The 20,021-nt window shown below is 42.8% G+C and overlaps 1 protein-coding gene across 4 annotated transcripts in view; it reads right to left on the bottom strand.

Moving 5' to 3' along the window:
- The window catches only part of LOC106582460 (disintegrin and metalloproteinase domain-containing protein 23), a 53,404-nt gene that overhangs the window by 9,494 nt on the left and 23,889 nt on the right, over positions 1–20,021 (bottom strand). Inside the window, exons 9-26 of one of the 4 annotated variants that reach the window (XR_006761235.2) lie at positions 18,281–18,346; positions 17,794–17,862; positions 16,458–16,624; positions 16,055–16,139; positions 15,890–15,977; positions 15,668–15,719; positions 12,622–12,721; positions 12,438–12,509; positions 12,263–12,349; positions 10,553–10,633; positions 10,413–10,463; positions 10,113–10,176; positions 9,840–9,945; positions 9,566–9,685; positions 9,293–9,461; positions 8,273–8,384; positions 5,471–5,561; positions 3,272–3,533 (exon numbers count right to left, since the gene is read on the bottom strand). Coding sequence is in view for 2 of the 4 variants with exons in the window: in XM_014165600.3 (XP_014021075.3) it covers positions 3,521–3,533; positions 5,471–5,561; positions 8,273–8,384; positions 9,293–9,461; positions 9,566–9,685; positions 9,840–9,945; positions 10,113–10,176; positions 10,413–10,463; positions 10,553–10,633; positions 12,263–12,349; positions 12,438–12,509; positions 12,622–12,721; positions 15,668–15,719; positions 15,890–15,977; positions 16,055–16,139; positions 16,458–16,624; positions 17,794–17,862; positions 18,281–18,346 (1,593 nt within the window). In the remaining 2 variants the exon portion in view is untranslated. Of the gene's footprint in view, positions 1–2,856; positions 3,534–5,470; positions 5,562–8,272; positions 8,385–9,292; positions 9,462–9,565; positions 9,686–9,839; positions 9,946–10,112; positions 10,177–10,412; positions 10,464–10,552; positions 10,634–12,262; positions 12,350–12,437; positions 12,510–12,621; positions 12,722–15,667; positions 15,720–15,889; positions 15,978–16,054; positions 16,140–16,457; positions 16,625–17,793; positions 17,863–18,280; positions 18,347–20,021 lie in introns of those variants that run through there. The other 3 variants (XR_006761236.2, XM_014165600.3, XM_014165597.3) reach the window with 3 other exon arrangements.

Genomic DNA, 20,021 nt, shown 5'->3' with positions numbered 1-20,021 from the left:
GCAGGTTAACTATTGGCACATCAACTATTGGTACATTAACTACTGGCATGTTAACTATTGGTACGTTGACTAACTCTTGGTACGTTAACTATTGGCACGTTTACTATTGGCACGTTAACTATTGGTACGTTAACTATTGGCACGTTAACTAACTATTGGCACGTTAACTAACTATTGGCACATTAACTAACTATTGGTACGTTGACTAACTATTGGTACGTTGACTAACTCTTGGTACGTTCACTATTGGCACGTTAACTATTGGCACGTTAACTATTGGTACGTTAACCATTGGTACGTTAACCATTGGTACGTTAACTACTGGTACGTTAACTAACTATTGGCACATCAACTATTGGTACATTAACTACTGGCATGTTAACTATTGGTACGTTGACTAACTCTTGGTACGTTAACTATTGGCACGTTTACTATTGGCACGTTAACTATTGGTACGTTAACTATTGGCACGTTAACTAACTATTGGCACGTTAACTAACTATTGGCACATTAACTAACTATTGGTACGTTGACTAACTATTGGTACGTTGACTAACTCTTGGTACGTTCACTATTGGCACGTTAACTATTGGCACGTTAACTATTGGTACGTTAACCATTGGTACGTTAACCATTGGTACGTTAACTACTGGTACGTTAACTAACTATTGGCACGTTCACTATTGGTACGTTCACTATTGGCACGTTAACCATTGGCACGTTAACTAACTATTGGCACGTTCACTATTGGCACGTTCACTATTGGCACGTTCACTATTGGTACGTTCACTATTGGCACGTTCACTATTGGTACGTTAACTATTGGTACATTAACTATTGGCACATTAACTATTGGCACGTTAACTATTGGTACGTTAACTATTGGCACGTTAACTATTGGCACGTTCACTATTGGTACATTAACTATTGGTACATTAACTATTGTCACGTTCACTATTGGCACGTTAACTATTGGTACATTAACTATTGGCACGTTAACTATTGGTACGTTAACTATTGGCACGTTAACTAACTATTGGCACGTTAACTACTGGCATGTTAACTAACTATTGGCACGTTAACTACTGGCATGTTAACTAACTATTGACACGTTAACTAATGGCATGTTAACTAACTATTGGCACGTTAACTAACTATTGGCACGTTAACTAATGGCACGTTAACTAACTATTGGCACGTTAACTAATGGCATGTTAACTAACTATTGGCACGTTAACTAACTATTGGCACGTTAACTACTGGCATGTTAACTATTGGCAGGTTAACTATTGGCACGTTAACTATTGGCACGTTAACTATTGGCACGTTAACTAACTATTGGCACGTTAAATATTGGCACGTTAACTAACTATTGGCACGTTAACTATTGGCACGTTAACTAACTATTGGCAGGTTAACTATTGGCACATCAACTATTGGTACATTAACTACTGGCATGTTAACTATTGGTACGTTGACTAACTCTTGGTACGTTAACTCTTGGTACGTTAACTATTGGCACGTTTACTATTGGTACGTTAACTATTGGTACGTTAACTATTGGCACGTTAACTAACTATTGGCACGTTAACTAACTATTGGCACGTTAACTAACTATTGGTACGTTTACTAACTATTGGTACGTTGACTAACTCTTGGTACGTTCACTATTGGCACGTTAACTATTGGCACGTTAACTATTGGCACGTTAACCATTGGTACGTTAACCATTGGTACGTTAACCATTGGTACGTTAACTACTGGTACGTTAACTAACTATTGGCACGTTCACTATTGGTACGTTCACTATTGGTACGTTCACTATTGGCACGTTAACCATTGGCACGTTAACTAACTATTGGCACGTTCACTATTGGTACGTTCACTATTGGTACGTTCACTATTGGTACGTTCACTATTGGCACGTTAACCATTGGCACGTTAACTAACTATTGGCACGTTCACTATTGGCACGTTCACTATTGGCACGTTCACTATTGGTACATTAACTATTGGCACGTTCACTATTGGTACATTAACTATGGGTACATTAACTATTGGCACGTTCACTATTGGTACGTTAACTATTGGTACATTAACTATTGGCACGTTCACTATTGGTACATTAACTATTGGCACGTTCACTATTGGTACATTAACTATGGGTACATTAACTATTGGCACGTTCACTATTGGTACGTTAACTATTGGTACATTAACTATTGGCACGTTCACTATTGGCACGTTAACTATTGGTACTTTAACTATTGGTACATTAACTATTGGCACGTTAACTATTGGCACGTTAACTATTGGCACGTTAACTATTGGCACGTTAACTATTGGTACGTTCACTATTGGTACGTTAACTATTGGTACGTTCACTATTGGTACGTTCACTATTGGTACGTTAACTATTGGTACGTTAACTATTGGCACGTTAACTATTGGCACGTTAACTATTGGCACGTTAACTATTGGTACGTTAACTATTGGCACGTTAAGTATTGGCACGTTAAGTATTGGCACGTTAACTATTGGCACGTTAACTATTGGCACGTTAACTATTGGCACGTTAACTATTGGCACGTTAAGTATTGGCACGTTAACTATTGGCACGTTAACTATTGGCACGTTAACTATTGGCACGTTAACTATTGGCACGTTAACTATTGGCACGTTAACTATTGGTACATTAACTATTGGTACATTAACTATTGGCACGTTAACTATTGGCACGTTAACTATTGGCACGTTAACTATTGGCACGTTAACTATTGGCACGTTAACTATTGGTACGTTAACTATTGGTACATTAACTATTGGTACATTAACTATTGGCATGTGCAGTGCTTTTATGGTTGTTTATTTTTCAGAAAGACAGTGAGTAAATTCTTCTGCATTGCAATGACACTGATTTTGTGTTTCACATTAGCAACCACAGCATGGTGCTGGAGGCAATGAGAAAAGGCTGTGCTAGTCCATGTGACATACAGTTAGCTTTCCAAAACACAAGGACAAGGAGAGGACATGTATCGCTCATTACCATCTCTGACAGGGAAAAAACACATTTGTTCCATTCAAAACATTAGCATCTGGGGTGAGAGAGAGAACCAAACAAAAATGTACTCTATAAAAGGAGGGAAAGAGGAGACAACAACACATCAACAACCACAACAACAACAACGACAAGATAACACCAACAACATGAGTTGTGCATAACCTCTCTGTAAGTGGCTTGATGTAGGGCTTCTAGCAGTCTGTCATGCACCTGTTTCAATAGTAGGCCAGTTGGAGATGGCTCTATTGATGTGCGTGGTGGGTCATGCAGTACAATGCGCCGTGTGTGTACCAGGTCTGTGAAGCAGGCAGCAATGGCAGCTGGTGTGGGCGGGTCCGGGAGTCCTGCTCTGCTCTAGGGCGGAGCCTGGCCATCCAGGTGGGTGTGGCCAGCCATGGCACAAAGGCTGCGGCCAACAATATGGCCCTGGCTTCTCTCTCACCACTTCCGCTTAAACTCTCACCCTCGAACCCTCGTACCGGAGTGAGAAAAAGATGATGGTAGTGATAAGAGTATGGTAACCCAGGAGCATGTCATCCTGGGTTAGGCTCAGCCTTTGTGCAATGAACTGACCTTATCCAAGTCAACATGCAGAAATAAATGTTTTGGTGACAAACATGATGCTTTGCTAACTGGCATGCTTTGTTGGTTGAACAACTCCTTTTCTTTCTTTAGATTAATGGTGTGTAACACCCCTGTCGTTCAACACAACAGGTTTACCAGTGAGCGACTGGCACTTGATACCTCAGATTAGTGAACATAACATAATGTGTCGAGGACCTATAATCTGAATGTGTCAAGAAGCTATAATCTGAATGTGTCAAGGAGCTATAATCTGAATGTGTCGAGGAGTTATAATCTGAATGTGTAGTGGAGTTATAATCTGAATGTGTCGAGGAGCTATAATCTGAATGTGTCAAGAAGCTATAATCTGAATGTGTCGAGGAGCTGTAATCTGAATGTGTCGGAGTTATAATCTGAATGTGTCGAGGAGCTATAATCTGAATGTGTCAAGGAGTTATAATCTGAATGTGTCAAGGAGTTATAATCTGAATGTGTCGAGGAGCTGTAATCTGAATGTGTCGAGGAGCTGTAATCTGAATGTGTCGAGGAGCTATGATCTGAATGTGTCGAGGAGCTATGATCTGAATGTGTCGAGGAGCTATGATCTGAATGTGTCGAGGAGTTATAATCTGAATGTGTCGAGGAGCTATAATCTGAATGTGTCGAGGAGCTATAATCTGAATGTGTCGAGGAGCTGTAATCTGAATGTGTCGAGGAGCTATAATCTGAATGTGTCGAGGAGCTATGACCTGAATGTGTCGAGGAGTTATAATCTGAATGTGTCGAGGAGCTATAATCTGAATGTGTCGAGGAGCTATAATCTGAATGTGTCGAGGAGCTGTAATCTGAATGTGTCGAGGAGCTATAATCTGAATGTGTCGAGGAGCTATGACCTGAATGTGTCGAGGCGCTATGATCTGAATGTGTCGAGGAGCTATGATCTGAATGTGTCGAGGAGCTATAATCTGAATGTGTCGAGGAGTTATAATCTGAATGTGTCGAGGAGCTATAATCTGAATGTGTCGAGGAGTTATAATCTGAATGTGTCGAGGAGCTATAATCTGAATGTGTCGGAGTTATAATCTGAATGTGTCGAGGAGTTATAATCTGAATGTGTCGAGGAGCTATAATCTGAATGTGTCGAGGAGTTATAATCTGAATGTGTCGAGGAGCTATAATCTGAATGTGTCGGAGTTATAATCTGAATGTGTCGAGGAGTTATAATCTGAATGTGTCGAGGAGTTATAATCTGAATGTGTCGAGGAGTTATAATCTGAATGTGTCGAGGAGCTATAATCTGAATGTATCGAGAAACTACAGTATAATCTTAATGCATTTACTAGATTAGTAGTAAGAACAGTTTGGTCTCCAAGTGATCCTATAGAGCTGATTTAATGATTATTCTGTTTAGCTAGCAGGTTTAGTAACTGTACTGAACATGCACGTCAAACTTTGAACTGTGCCCATCTTATCAGTTTGAGGTTCTGCCACAGACTCACAGATGCCCAACCTCTCCCACCAACATAATCTCTATGGTATTTATTCACCCTATATGACTGATTGTGGACCTTTAAGACAAGTAAAGGTATCATGAACAGATGCAAGATGACTTTAAACATGTCAGTGTGTGTTTACTGCTTACTGTGTAAGTGATGGTACATCGGACAAACGTGTATCAGGTATGTGTGTGTGTCCCATTCTTTATCAGGTGTGTGTGTGTGTGTGCGCGCGTTTGTCCCTGAGTCCATGTCCGTATTCTGTAGCAGGAGCTCAAACACTGGTGTCTATATGCAACAGCAGGGGATGCCAGAGTCATGGAGAAGAGGCATGTGGTGTGTTGCTTACTTAAAGCCCCATCCGGTCCCCCCCAGCACTATGGCAGCCACCAGGATGGCGCCAGCGATGGAGCCTATTATAAGATTCGTGGCACTAGGACCTGCAAAGGGTTATGGGGGAGAAAGACATGAATGCCTGTTGTTTGTTCTTTGTTACAGAGCCAAACATATTGGAGAAGTGGTTTATCCATACATTATCCATCTCCATTTTGGATAGATAACTCTTCGTGTTATTTTTTTAGAGTTTTCCAATTTTCCCAGAAGTGGTTAGAGTCTATAGATTCTTCAATTACATTGAGCTGATTTCTGAAGTGCTGTTCATTCTTTTCCCGTAGTGTATTTCTGTATTGTTTTAGTGAGTCACCATAGTGAAGGCGTAGGCTCAGGTTTTCTGGGTCTCTATGTTTTGCAATTTCTTTCTTAGGTTTTTGCATTCTTCATCAAACCATTTGCCCTTGTTGTTAATTTTTTGTTGTTGCCTGCTTGAAATGTTTTGATTTGACAGGGAAGTTAAGAGGTCAAATATACTGTTTAGGTTTTCTACTATGACAGTGAAACGTTTTGTCTAGGAAGTTGTCTAGAAGGGATTGATGTCTATATCTGTGATGATGGTGATATCATGATGTCTATATCTGTAATGGTATTAGAGGCCACAGCTACAGCACCTATTCTCCTGGGAATCATTAGATGTATCTGTGTGCCTATTCCAGAATAATAACTTTAATGATTATAATCAAATTGATTTGTTTAGCACCTTTCATACGAGCATCAGCAGCTTAAAGTGCTGTTAAAATTAGCACTTAAAAAAAACGATAGCACAGTAAAATAGCACAGTAAAACAATAAGAGCAACAAAAGCAGATATAAAATATATATATATATTTAAAAAATAGCAATACAAGTTAAAAAGGATTAAAAACATTTATAAATTAAAAACAGTCAAACGAGAATTAAAAGGCACACTAGTTAAATGCCATAGCCATCTTGAAGGACCTTCCATTCACTTTGACATGTACAAATGTTCTGTGACATGTACAGTTGAAGTCAGAAGTTTACATACACTTATGTTGGAGTCATTAACTTGTTTTTCAACCACTCCACAAATTTTTTGTTAACAAACTATAGTTTCGGCAAGTCGGTTAGGACATCTACTTTGTGCATGACAAAGGTAATTTTTCCAACAATTGTTTACAGACAGATTATTTCACTTATAATTCACTGTATCACAAGTTCAGTGGGTCAGAAGTTTACTTACACTAAGTTGACTGTACCTTTAAACAGCTTGGAAAATTCCAGAAAATTATGTCATGGCTTGAGAAGCTTCTGATAGGCTAATTGACATTACTTGAGTCAATTGGAGGTGTACCTGTGGATGTATTTCAAGGCCTACCTTCAAACTTAGTGACTCCTTGCTTGACATCATGGGAAAATCAAAAGAAATCAGCCAAGACCTTTAATAATAATAATTGTAGACCTCCACAAGTCTGGTTCATCCTTGAGAGCAATTTCCAAACGCCTGAAGGTACCACATTCATCTGTACAAACAATAGTATGCAAGTATAAACACCATGGGACGACGCAGCCATCATACCGCTCAGGAAGGAGACGCGTTCTGTCTCCTAGAGATGAACGTACTTTGGTGCGAAAGGTGCAAATCAATCCCAGAACAACAGCAAAGTACCTTATGAAGATGCTGGAGGAAACGGGTACAAAAGTATCTATATCCACAGTAAAACGAGTCCTATATGACATAACCTGAAAGGCCGCCCAGCAAGGAAGAAGCCACTGCTCCAAAACCGCCATAAAAAGGCCAGACTACGGTTTACAACTGCAGATGGGGACAAAGATCGTACTTTTTGGAGAAATGTCCTCTGGTCTGATGAAACAAAAATAGAACTGTTTGGCCATAATGACCATCGTTATGTTTGGAGGAAAAAGCGGGAGGCTTACAAGCCAAAGAACACCATCCCAACCGTGAAGCACGGGGGTGGCAGCATCATGTTGTGGGGGTGCTTTGCTGCAGGAGGGACTGGCGCACTTCACAAAATAAATGGCATCATGAGGATGGAAAATGATGTGGATATATTGAATCAACCTCTCAAGACATCAGTCTGGAAATTAAAGCTTGGTCGCAAATGGGTCTTCCAAATGGATAATGACCCCAAGCATACTTCCAAAGTTGTGGCAAAATGGCTTAAGGACAACAAAGTCAAGGTATTGCAGTGGCCATCACAAAGCCCTGACCTCAATCCCATAGAACATTTGTGGGCAGAATTGAAGGCGTGTGCGAGCAAGGAGGCCTACAAACCTGACTCTGTTACACCAGCTCTGTCAGGAGGAATGGGCCAAAATTCACCCAACTTATTGTGGAAAGCTTGTGGAAGGCTACCTAAAACGTTTGACCCAAGTTAAACAATTTAAAGGCAATGCTACCAAATACTAATTGAGTGTATGTAAACTTCTGACCCACTGGGAATGTGATGAAAGAAATAAAAGCTGAAATAAATCATTCTCTACTATTATTCTGACATTTCCCATTCTTAAAATAAAGTGGTGATCCTAACTGACCTAAGACAGGGAATTTTTACTAGGATTAAATGTCAGGAATTGTGAAAAACTGAGTTTAAATGTATTCGGCTAAGGTGTATGTAAACGTCCGACTTCAACTGTAGCTATGATCTTTAGACAGAAGAAAGTATTTGAAAACCAACTGACGTAAAGATGATCTAAAAGTCAATGGAATGATTCTAGTCAGGGAAGCATGTTACTTTAGTCTACCATGGAGAGGTTCTGAAAACGAGATGGAAACAAACCTTTTGGTTCTTCGTCTTCTGTGGGTGCAGGCACCTTGGGAGGGTCGGGCATGCTGCAGTCTGTCCCAGCCCAGGTGGTGTCACAGGTGCACGTCGCCTCGTTGTTACACACCTGGCCAGGTAGGACAAAGGGAGGAAGAGAGGCGGCAGGGAGGAATTCATTAATCTATGCTCCATGACAAATTAATACGTCACCCTTGTTAAACTCGTCGCCAGGCTCAATTACTACTGCATGCTGAGGATTTTACACGATTGGTGAAATTGTAGTGAATAATTCACTTGCTGACACTGTGTCATTGGAGACACCATTGTGGACCATTATGGCTAATAACAAAGCCTTCAAGGTTGTAGTTCTGGGCTGGGGTCATATGGGTACACCTAGAGCAGGGATCATCAACTAGATTCAGCTTCATATGGGTACACCTAGAGCAGGGATCATCAACTAGATTCAGCTTCATATGGGTACACCTAGAGCAGGGATCATCAACTAGATTCAGCTTCATATGGGTACACCTAGAGCAGGGATCATCAACTAGATTAAGCTTCATATGGGTACACCTAGAGCAGGGATCATCAACTAGATTCAGCTTCATATGGGTACACCTAGAGCAGGGATCATCAACTAGATTCAGCTTCATATGGGTACACCTGGAGCAGGGATCATCAACTAGATTCAGCTGGGGGATCATTTTCGGGAGGTGGGGGGACGACATAATTACAAATCATTTGTGGACTGCAAATTGACCACAAGAAGCCCAAACAGATATAATGTTTGACTAAAACATAATAATTTCAAACCTTACATTTGTATCCGATCACGTTGTGTCTCTATATTATGTGTGAGAAATACTTGGGAACAGATTTCTTCAATTAAAATCACTTGGAGCTGGGGTTTTTATACAGTCTTTTCTTTTATGTCCAACAATGAAACCCCCCCCCAGAAAAGTTAAACCAACCACAGGCCAAATTCGGCCCGCCGGTCGCCAGTTGGGGAACCCTGACCAGCTCCCCTGGACTCACCCCGTGGGATGAGCACACCTGGCTGTTGGGCCCGCTGGGACATGTGCTCATGTTGAGGGACTGGATGGGCAGACACTTGTGGTCAAGGCACATCATGGACGGCCCACAGGGCGTTCCGTCCTCCACGTAGCCTAAGTCAGTCTCATCGTCCAAAAGAACATGGCCACCACTGGAAAGAGAGAGAGAGAGAGAGACCATAGAAAGAGAGAGGTGAGTTAGTATCCTTATATTGTCTCTGTGCGTTGACAGGTGAGGTGAGGAGGTTGTGTCCACCTGCAGTTCACCGGCCTGCCCTGATGGTTGAAGGAGGTACGAGTGATGTCTCCCTTCATCATGCCGATGCGGGGGTTGTGTCCGATGTTACTGCACAGCAGGAACCCACAGAACACATCGCTGCAGAGGGAGAATCAGAGACTAAGGGAACATTGACAATTTGTGAATACTACATTGATGTAGAACAGAGACAGCAGTACTTGACTATTTGTTCTGCTATAGTGCATGACTACAGTGTACAGCAGTGTATATTTGGTATCAGCTGTAAACTCACTGCTTGCTACACTGGAGCCACTTATCTCCATCCTTTCCACAGTTTCCCTTCTCGGTTCCTTCTGTGTTTAGCTTCTCGTAGCAGAACTTCTCAGAGCCTCCCGCCTCTGCACAAGGAGGTAACACAGGAGAGGAGAAAGGGAGGAGGGTGACCACACCTCACAACAAGCTAATATCACTAAAGTACAAGTCTCAGATTCTCTGCATTTTATATGACATATCTTGCCACTGTACTGGCATTGAGTAACTTAAGCAAGAGGGATTCTGAACTCACTTGGGCCCCAGAGGTATTTGCACTGGTTTCCTCTGGTCTTGCACTCTCCACTGTAGCAGCGTCCCTAAAGAGACAAAATCATATCAAATGTATTTATAAAGCCCTTTTTACATCAGCAGATGTCACAAAGTGCTTCTACAGAAACCCAGCATAAAACAGTAAGCAATGCATGTGTAGAATCACGGAGTATACTTATTCATTCAATATCTGTTCAAGCAAGTTCACAATGACAATCCTTTTCTAAAATCACATCATCTGAATAGGTACATGTCCTTGTGGCTTAGTGATCATGCTGCCCACCTGGTCGACTTGACATTGGTAGCCATCTTGTTTGTGGAGGTTGGGAGGGCACTACAATGAACAACATAAAAAATATTTCCTTTTAAGACAGCTGAACGTTTCATCCTTTTTCAGAAATGAATGGTTAAAGCCCAACTCACCTGGCCAGAGTCTCCTGAGCATGTCTCTGAGATGTCACAGTCATTCACCGCATAGCGACAACTGTAACCACGTGGGTAGAACTAACATAGAGAGAGAGAGAACAAGAGACTGGGATTTCCTGTACCAATCTTATCAGGTCTCTTAAGTCTGGGCTAGGTGGGACGTTTGCGTCCCACCCTAGTCAACAGCCAGTGGAATCACGTGTCGCGAAATACAAATACCTAAAAAATGCTATAACTTCAATTTCTCAAACATATGACTATTTTACACCATTTGAAAGACAAGACTCGTTAATCTAACCACATTGTCCGATTTCAAAAAGGCTGTACAGCGAAAGCAAAACATTAGATTATGTCAGGAGAGTACCCTGCCAAAAATAATCACACAGCCATTTTCAAAGCAAGCATATATGTCACAAAAACCAAAACCACAGCTAAATGCAGCACTAACCTTTGATCTTCATCAGATGACACTCCTAGGACATTATGTTATACAATACATGCATGTTTTGTTCAATCAAGTTCATATTTATATCAAAAAACAGCTTTTTACATTAGCATGTGATGTTCAGAACTAGCATACCCACCGAAAACTTCCGGTGAATTTACTAAATTACTCACGATTAACGTTCACAAAATACATAACAATTATTTTAAGAATTATAGATACAGAACTCCTTTATGCAATCGCGGTGTCAGATTTTAAAATAGCTTTTCGGCGAAAGCACACTTTGCAATATTCTGAGTACATAGCTCGGCCATCACGGCTAGCTATTTTGAGACCCACCAAGTTTGGGGCTCACTAAACTCAGAATTACTATTAGAAAAATTGGATTACCTTTGCTGTTCTTCGTCAGAATGCACTCCCAGGACTTCTACTTCAATAACAAATGTTGGTTTGGTTCCAAATAATCCAGTTATATTCAAATAGCTCCGTTTTGTTTGTGCGTTCAGGTCACTATCCGAAGGGTGACGCGCGAGCGCATTTCGTGACAAAATAAATCAAAATATTCCATTACCGTACTTAGAAGCATGTCAAACGCTGTTTAAAATAAATGTTTATGCTATTTTTCTCGTAAAATAGCGATAATATTCCAACCGGGCAACATTGTATTCATTCAAAGGCTGAAAGAAAAAAATGGAGTAGTCTCGTGAATGCGCATCTCAGTCTCACTGTCCCCAGGCTGACCACTTACAAATTCTGCTGCTGTTCTTTTCCCAGAGACAGCAGACACCCCATTCCACTTTCTGGCGGCTTTAGAGAGCCAATGGAAGCCTTAGAAAATGTCACGTTACAGCACAGATGCTGTATTTTTGATAGAGATGCAACAGAAGGACAACAAATTGTCAGTCAGGGCACTTCCTGTATGGAATCTTCTCAGGTTTTGGCCTGCGATATGAGTTCTGTTATACTCACAGACACCATTCAAACAGTTTTAGAAACTGTAGAGTGTTTTCTATCCAAATCGACTAATTATATGCATATTCTCATTTCTGGGCAAGAGTAGTAACCAGTTTAAATCAGGTATGTTTTTTATCCGGCCGTGCAAATACTGCCCCCTAGCCCCAACAGGTTTTAAGCAACACTAACAAAAAAAAACATACTGGTGATTAAAAAGCCATATTGGTTCTTAGTGAGCAACCTGACAGTGATTAAACAGCCATATTGGTTCTTATTGAGCAACCTGACAGTGATTAAACAGCTCTTACCAGACAAGTGTTGTTGCAGCAAGGTCCATCAGCACAATGTGCACCATTAGCTAGGGAACACTTCTTACAGCACTCCTTGTAGCACTCCTACAACATAGACGGCAGCACCAGTCTGACACTGTATTTGAACCATATTAATGAGATGTAAATAAACTAGTATTTAATAGTAACTTACTGTTCTATCTCCGCAGTCACACTCCTCTCCCACCTCAATGTATCCATTCCCACACTCTGTAGATTCAAACAGCTGCCCAAACAAACACAATCAGAGGGTTATAACAGTATCTGAATTACTGGTTAAATACAGTATCGCTCTTTTGATGTTCAGCTGTATGGCGACCGCAACGTAAACTACTCACCTTGGTTGGCTTGTTATAAAGACATGATCCACCGCCCTTCAGCAGGAACTCCTTGTAGTCTGAGATGCTGCACTTGGAGAACTTCCGGGGATGCTGGACCCTGGGGGGAAAGGAATACATCCACCTTTAACATCCAACTGTTAATTGACCATGTGCTAGATTGAGAGTGAAAGGTGTGGCAGTGACTCTGGACCAGTGTGCAACAAGAGCCACTGTCAACAACACAAGCATGAAGTCAAGGCAACTTTCACATGCTAACGCAGGTCATGACCCTGCACAGCCTCTGGTGGCTGCAGCTACAGCTCTATACATCCTGTCATTGGCCTACTATCATAGAGAGAGGCTGGGGTGCTAGGTGGTTAGCAGCTCATAGAGATGGGGGCTAGGTGGTTAGCGGCTCATAGAGAGGGGGGCTAGGTGGTTACCAGCTCATAGAGAGAGGCTAGGGCGGTAGGTGGTTAGCAGCTCATAGAGAGGGGGCTAGGTGGTTAGCAGCTCTTAGAGAGAGGCTGGGGCGCTAGGTGGTTAGCAGCTCATAGAGAGGGGGGCTAGGTGGTTAGCAGCTCATAGAGAGAGGCAGGGGAGCTAGGTGGTTAGCAGCTCATTGAGAGGGGGGCTAGGTGGTTAGCAGCTCATAGAGAGAGGCAGGGGAGCTAGGTGGTTAGCAGCTCATAGAGAGAGGCTGGGGTGCTTGGTGGTTAGCAGCTCATAGAGGCTAGGGTGCTAGGTGGTTAGCAGCTCATAGAGAGGGGGGCTAGGTGGTTAGCAGCTCATAGAGAGAGGCTGGGGTGCTTGGTGGTTAGCAGCTCATAGAGGCTAGGGTGCTAGGTGGTTAGCAGCTCATAGAGAGGGGCGCTAGGTGGTTAGCAGCTCATAGAGAGGGGGGCTAGGTGGTTAGCAGCTCATAGAGAGAGGCAGGGGAGCTAGGTGGTTAGCAGCTCATAAAGAGAGGCTGGGGTGCTAGGTGGTTAGCAGCTCATAGAGAGAGGCTGTGGCGCTAGGTGGTTAGCAGCTCATAGAGAGGGAGGCTAGGTGGTTAACAGCTCATAGAGAGAGGCTGGGGCGCTAGGTGGTTAGCAGCTCATAGAGAGGGGGGCTAGGTGGTTAGCAGCTCATAGAGAGAGGCAGGGGAGCTAGGTGGTTAGCAGCTCATAGAGAGGGGGGCTAGGTGGTTAGCAGCTCATAGAGAGAGGCTGGGGCGCTAGGTGGTTAGCAGCTCATAGAGAGGGGTGCTAGGTGGTTACCAGCTCATAGAGAGAGGCTGGGGAGCTAGGTGGTTAGCAGCTCATAGGGAGGGGGCTAGGTGGTTAGCAGCTCATAGAGATGGGGGAGCTAGGTGGTTATCAGCTCATAGAGAGACGTTGGGGCGCTAGGTGGTTAGCAGCTCATAGAGAGAGGTTGTGGCACTAGGTGGTTAGCAGCTCATAGAGAGGAGGGCTAGGTGGTTAGCAGCTCATAGAGAGAGGCTGTGGTGCTAGGTGGTTAGCAGCTCATAGAGAGGGGGGCTAGGTGGTTAGCAGCTCATAGAGATGCGGGCTAGGTGGTTAGCAGCTCATAGAGAGGGGGGCTAGGTGGTTACCAGCTCATAGAGAGAGGCTGGGGCGCTAGGTGGTTAGCAGCTCATAGAGAGGGGGGCTAGGTGGTTAACAGCTCATAGAGAGAGGCTGGGGCGCTAGGTGGTTAGCAGCTCATAGAGAGGGGGGCTAGGTGGTTACCAGCTCATAGAGAGAGGCTGGGGAGCTAGGTGGTTAGCAGCTCATAGAGAGGGGGGCTAGGTGGTTACCAGCTCATAGAGAGAGGCTGGGGCGCTAGGTGGTTAGCAGCTCATAGAGAGGGGGGCTAGGTGGTTAACAGCTCATAGAGAGAGGCTGGGGCGCTAGGTGGTTAGCAGCTCATCATTACACATTTCCCTCAACAGAAATCCGCGGAATCTATTCTCTCTTCTAATAGGAGCTCTAATAATAGTGTTATATCATCTCTCCCTCTCTCCTTTTCACTTCCTCTCTCTCGGCCCCCTCCTCTCTCTCTCTCTCTCTCTCTCTCTCTCTCTCTCTCTCTCTCTCTCGCTCTCTCTCTCTCTCGCTCTCTCTCTCTCTCGCTCTCTCTCGCGCTCTCTCTCTCGCTCTCTCTCGCTCTCTCTCTCTCGCTCTCTCGCTCTCTCTCTCTCTCTCTCTCTCTCTCTCTCTCTCTCTCTCTCTCTCTCTCTCTCTCTCTCTATATATATATATATACTACTGTTAAAAAATTTGTGGTCACTTAGAAATGTCCTTGTTTTTGAAAGAAAAGCAGATTTTTTGTCCATTACAATAACATCAAATTGATCAGAAATACAGTGTAGACATTGTTAATGTTGTAAATGACTATCGTAACTGGAAACGGCTGATGTTTATCAGCAATCATCACTCCTGTGTTCCAATGGCACGCTGTGTTAGCTAATCCAAGTTTATCATTTTAAAAGGCTAATTGATCTTTAGAAAACCATTTTACAAATATGTTAGCACAGCTGAAAACTGTTGTCCTGATTAAAGAAGCAATAAAACTTCCTTTGACATTTGTGGGTTCGATTACAGGCTCAAAATGGCCAGAAACAAAGAACTTTCTTCTGAAACTCATCAGTCTATTCTTGTTCTGAGAAATGAAGGCTATTCCATGCGAGAAATTGCCAAGAAACTGAAGATCTCGTACAACGCTGTGTACTACTCCCTTCACAGAACAGCGCAAATTGGATCTAACCAGAATAGAAAGAGGAGTGAGAGGCCCCGGTGCACAACTGAATAAGAGGACAAGTACATTAGATTGTCTAGTTTGAGATATGGCTTTTTCTTTGCAACTCTGCCTAGAATGCCAGCATCCCAGACTCGCCTCTTCACTGCTGACGTTGAGACTGGTGTCTTCTTTCAAAACAAGGAAATGTCTAAGTGACCCCAAACTTTTGAACGGTAGTATATCTGTCTGTGTGTATGTGTGTGTGAGGGGGCACATATGACAGGGAGAGACATAGACAGAAATAGAGAGTGAGAATAACAGTAGTTCAGCAGCCCATTACCCAGTATCCTCCATGATGCAGCCCACCCAGGAGTCAGAGCAGCCACATTCCTCTGTGAGAGAGAACAACACACAACATGTCCATCAAAGAAACATATGTGCCTAAAATTATTCCAAATTTAAAACATAGATTGTAAAATTAGATATTTCTAAAAAGGACTGCTTTGTAAATCTGTGAGACAGAAATTAATGTGCAGTGATGAATGTGAGCTGGTCTGCGTACTTCTCTTGGCGGCTGGATCCCACTGGATGCCGAGATTCTGTGCCAAGCTCTGGGAGAGTGATGAAGCCATAGTCCATGTGGTGCCATACTGCAGGTACAAAACATTAGCAGTTACTCGTCTGTTCTGCCATAATAAAACAGTATGATCCTGGACATTAGTCTCACCTCGTTGACCCCTACTCCACGGCTCACAGAGCACATGCCCCCGAAGTACGCTACACTGCTTCGGCGATAGTGGAAGGTCACATTGCTGTGCATCGAAGAGAGACAGAGTAACTATCAGACAGACACACAGACAGGCAGACAGACAGGCAGTCAGATACACAGACAGACAGACAGGCTGACAGACAGGTGGACAGGCAGACAGACATATGCTGGACATGTGAGTGGTATTCAGCCACCCTTGGAGGAAAAATAAAAGTGTATGGAAAAATGCCAAAGCATTAGGGCCTAGTCCTTTAACATGATCTACTGATCTGGGAAGCCATAAGGGCTCTGTGTGCAAGAGATACTTACTACAGCATCAGTATGGGGTGGCCCTGAGGAACAGGGAGGAGAGAGCACTTACGAGAAGAGGTGCACAGCGTCAGCGTGCTGCTTGATGCTCTGCGCCCGGTACTTAGAGAAATCTTTCAGCATGTCCAGAGGCTTCACACTGATGGGAATCTGGTCCTTGTCCGTCCAGATCTCCGCGGCAACCAGAACCACCCGTGTGTGCAGGTGTTCCTTAAAGATCTGTCATCGGAGCATGTTGGGGTAGTGGGAGAACACAGAGAGAGAGAGATGGAGAGATCACAGCACAGGAACAGGAGAAGAATACTGGGTGTGAATGATCATATGTACTGTCTGAGGACAGGACAGGACAGGACAGGGAAAACAGCACACTGAGAGCAAGGAGAGACACAATACTGTTATTCCACATCCCAGCTACACAGAGCAACAACAAGCACAGTGATACAGTGTATAATCTGAACATAACAGACACATGTATGGGGCCGACTGAGGGTACAGGAGACTGAAGTACAGGAGACTCAGGTTACAGGAGACTCAGGTTACAAAAGACTCAGGTTACAGGAGACTCAGCTTACAGGAGACTCAGTTTACAGGAGACTCAGGTTACAGGAGACTCAGGTTACAGGAGACTCAGGTTACAGGAGACTCAGGTTACAAAAGACTCAGGTTACAGGAGACTCAGGTTACAGGAGACTCAGGTTACAAGAGACTCAGATTACAGGAGACTCAGTTTACAGGAGTCTGAGGGTACAGGAGACTCAGATTACAGGAGAGTGACGGTACAGGAGACTGAGAGTACAGGAGACTGAGGGTACAAGAGACTCAGATTACAGGAGACTGAGGGTACAGGAGACTGAGGGTACAGGAGACTGAGGGTACAGGAGACTCAGATTACAGGAGACTCAGATTACAGGAGACTCAGATTACAGGAGACTTGAGGTACAGGAAACTGAGGGAACATGAGACTCAGGGTACATGAGATAAACAGTGTATGACACATGAGGAAGTGGTCAATTCTGTGTTCTACCTCAAGGGGAACTTTAATATAAATGGTAAACAGCTGTTCTCAACAAAAAATACATATACATTTGATCAATTAATCTGTAAATTCAACGTTTAGATATACTTGTGTTTTGCAAACACAATAATTGACTAAACTATGATTGATTCAACTACGTATGATTGATTCAACTATGATTGATTAAACTGTGATTGCATTGAAAATATTGTTTAGTCACACAAGAGCCAGGGAATTAGAATCAGTTCAACATAATTCTAGATTGTTCTGATGGACACCCTGAAACATACACCAGAAAGAGGAGGTGAAGGTCTGAATATCTGCAGTTGAATAAAAGAATCAGTTCTCAGAGCCAACTGAAGATGTTACTCACAGCATCAACAAGGTTCACCACTGACTTGGCAGAGTTCCTGGTGTGCTGCTTGGTCTTGAGTCGCTTATACTGCAGACCACACAAAAACAATGACACAAATGTTATTCAAAACTATTATTAAGGGGAATATGAATAAATACTTATACAAGCTTCTACAACACCCTTTTTAGAAAATACACAAAATATACATGTTGATTTTTGATGGTCCACACCAACAATAGAATAAGCCTGGTGTTTTCAAATCTGGACGACGGTTACGTTAGCTAGGATATGAATCATACATCCACCACCACATTCAACAGTGTTGCAACCTCTTGTGGGTGTAGCTGGCTAAGCATAGGACAAGAAAGGAAAATCAGGTCTCCTTGGTGTTGCTGGAATGTTGTGGAGACTCTTAACAGTAAAAGAATGAAACATTGCTGAAATATGCATTCATGTTTCCTGTGTTTTGTTTAGATAGTGTTGCTTGGTTTTTGAGGGCACATACCATATTATGGTCACTGACGATCATAATCTCCAAATACTTCATCTCCTCAAATACATTCCTAGGCATCTGAAAAAGCCACAGATTAGTTAACTTTCATAAGACACGGCAATGGCAGATTTATAGAGGATGAGAAGAAAATAGAGAATTATATGAGGCTACATAGCACACTAGGTTATAACAAGAGGTTACATAGCACACTAGGTTATAACAAGAGGCGACATAGCACACTAGGTTATAACATGAGGTTACATAGCACACTAGGTTATAACAAGAGGCTACATAGCACACTAGGTTAGAACAAGAGGCTACATAGCACACTAGGTTATAACATGAGGTTACATAGCACACTAGGTTATAACAAGAGGCTACATAGCACACTAGGTTAGAACAAGAGGCTACATAGCACACTAGGTTATAACATGATTATGATTATAGTAGGGTCACAGTAGGGTTACAGTAGGTTTACAGTAGGGTTAGGGTTACAGTAGGTTTACAGTAGTGTTACAGTTGGGTTACAGTAGGGTTAGGGTTACAGTAGGTTTACAGTAGAGTTAGGGTTACCGTAGGTTTACAGTAAGGTTAGGGTTACCGTAGGGTTACAGTAGGGTTACAGTAAGGTTAGTGTTACAGTAAGGTTAGGGATACAGTAGGGTTACAGTAGGGTTAGGGTTACAGTAGGATTAGTGTTACAGTATGTTTAGGGTTACAGTATGGTTACAGTATGGTTAGGGTTACAGTAGGGTTATGATTATAGTAGGGTCACAGTAGGGTTACAGTAGGTTTACAGTAGGGTTAGGGTTACAGTAGGGTTAGGGTTACAGTATGGTTACAGTATGGTTAGGGTTACAGTAGGGTTATGATTATAGTAGGGTCACAGTAGGGTTACAGTAGGTTTACAGTAGGGTTAGGATTACAGTAGGGTTAGGGTTACAGTAGGGTTATAGTAGGGTTAGTGTTACAGTACGGTTACAGTAGGTTTACAGTAGGGTTAGGGTTACAGCAGGTTTACAGTAGGTTTACAGTAGTGTTACAGTTGGGTTACAGTAGGGTTAGGGTTACAGTAGGGTTACAGTAAGGTTAGTGTTACAGTAGGGTTAGGGATACAGTAGGGTTACAGTAGAGTTAGGGTTACAGTAGGATTAGTGTTACAGTAGGGTTAGGGTTACAGTATGGTTACAGTAGGGTTAGGGTTACAGTAGGGTTATGATTATAGTAGGGTCACAGTAGGGTTACAGTAGGGTTAGGGTTACAGTAGGGTTATGATTATAGTAGGGTCACAGTAGGGTTACAGTAGGTTTACAGTAGGGTTAGGGTTGCAGTAGGTTTACAGTAGGGTTAGGGTTACCGTAGGTTTACAGTAGGGTTAGGGTTACCGTAGGGTTACAGTAGGGTTACAGTAAGGTTAGTGTTACAGTAGGGTTAGGGTTACAGTAGGATTAGTGTTACAGTAGGGTTACCGTAGGGTTAGGGATACAGTAGGGTTACAGTAGGATTAGTGTTACAGTAGGGTTACCGTAGGGTTACAGTAGGGTTACAGTAAGGTTAGTGTTACAGTAGGCTTAGGGTTACAGTAGGGTTACAGTAGGGTTAGGGTTACAGTAGGGGTACAGTAGGGTTAGGGTTACAGTAGGGTTACAGTAGGTTTACAGTAGAGTCAGGGTAGGGTTAGGGTAGGGTTAAGGTAGGGTTAGAGTTAGGGTATGGTTACAGTAGGGTTAGGGTTACAGCAGGGTTACAGTAG

The sequence above is a fragment of the Salmo salar genome, chromosome 21 (assembly GCF_965601325.2).
Source record: "Salmo salar chromosome 21, fSalSal1, whole genome shotgun sequence".
NCBI classification, from domain to species: domain Eukaryota; kingdom Metazoa; phylum Chordata; class Actinopteri; order Salmoniformes; family Salmonidae; genus Salmo; species Salmo salar.
Note: the sequence above shows the minus strand (reverse complement) of the source record. Positions and strands in the feature narration are given on the sequence as shown.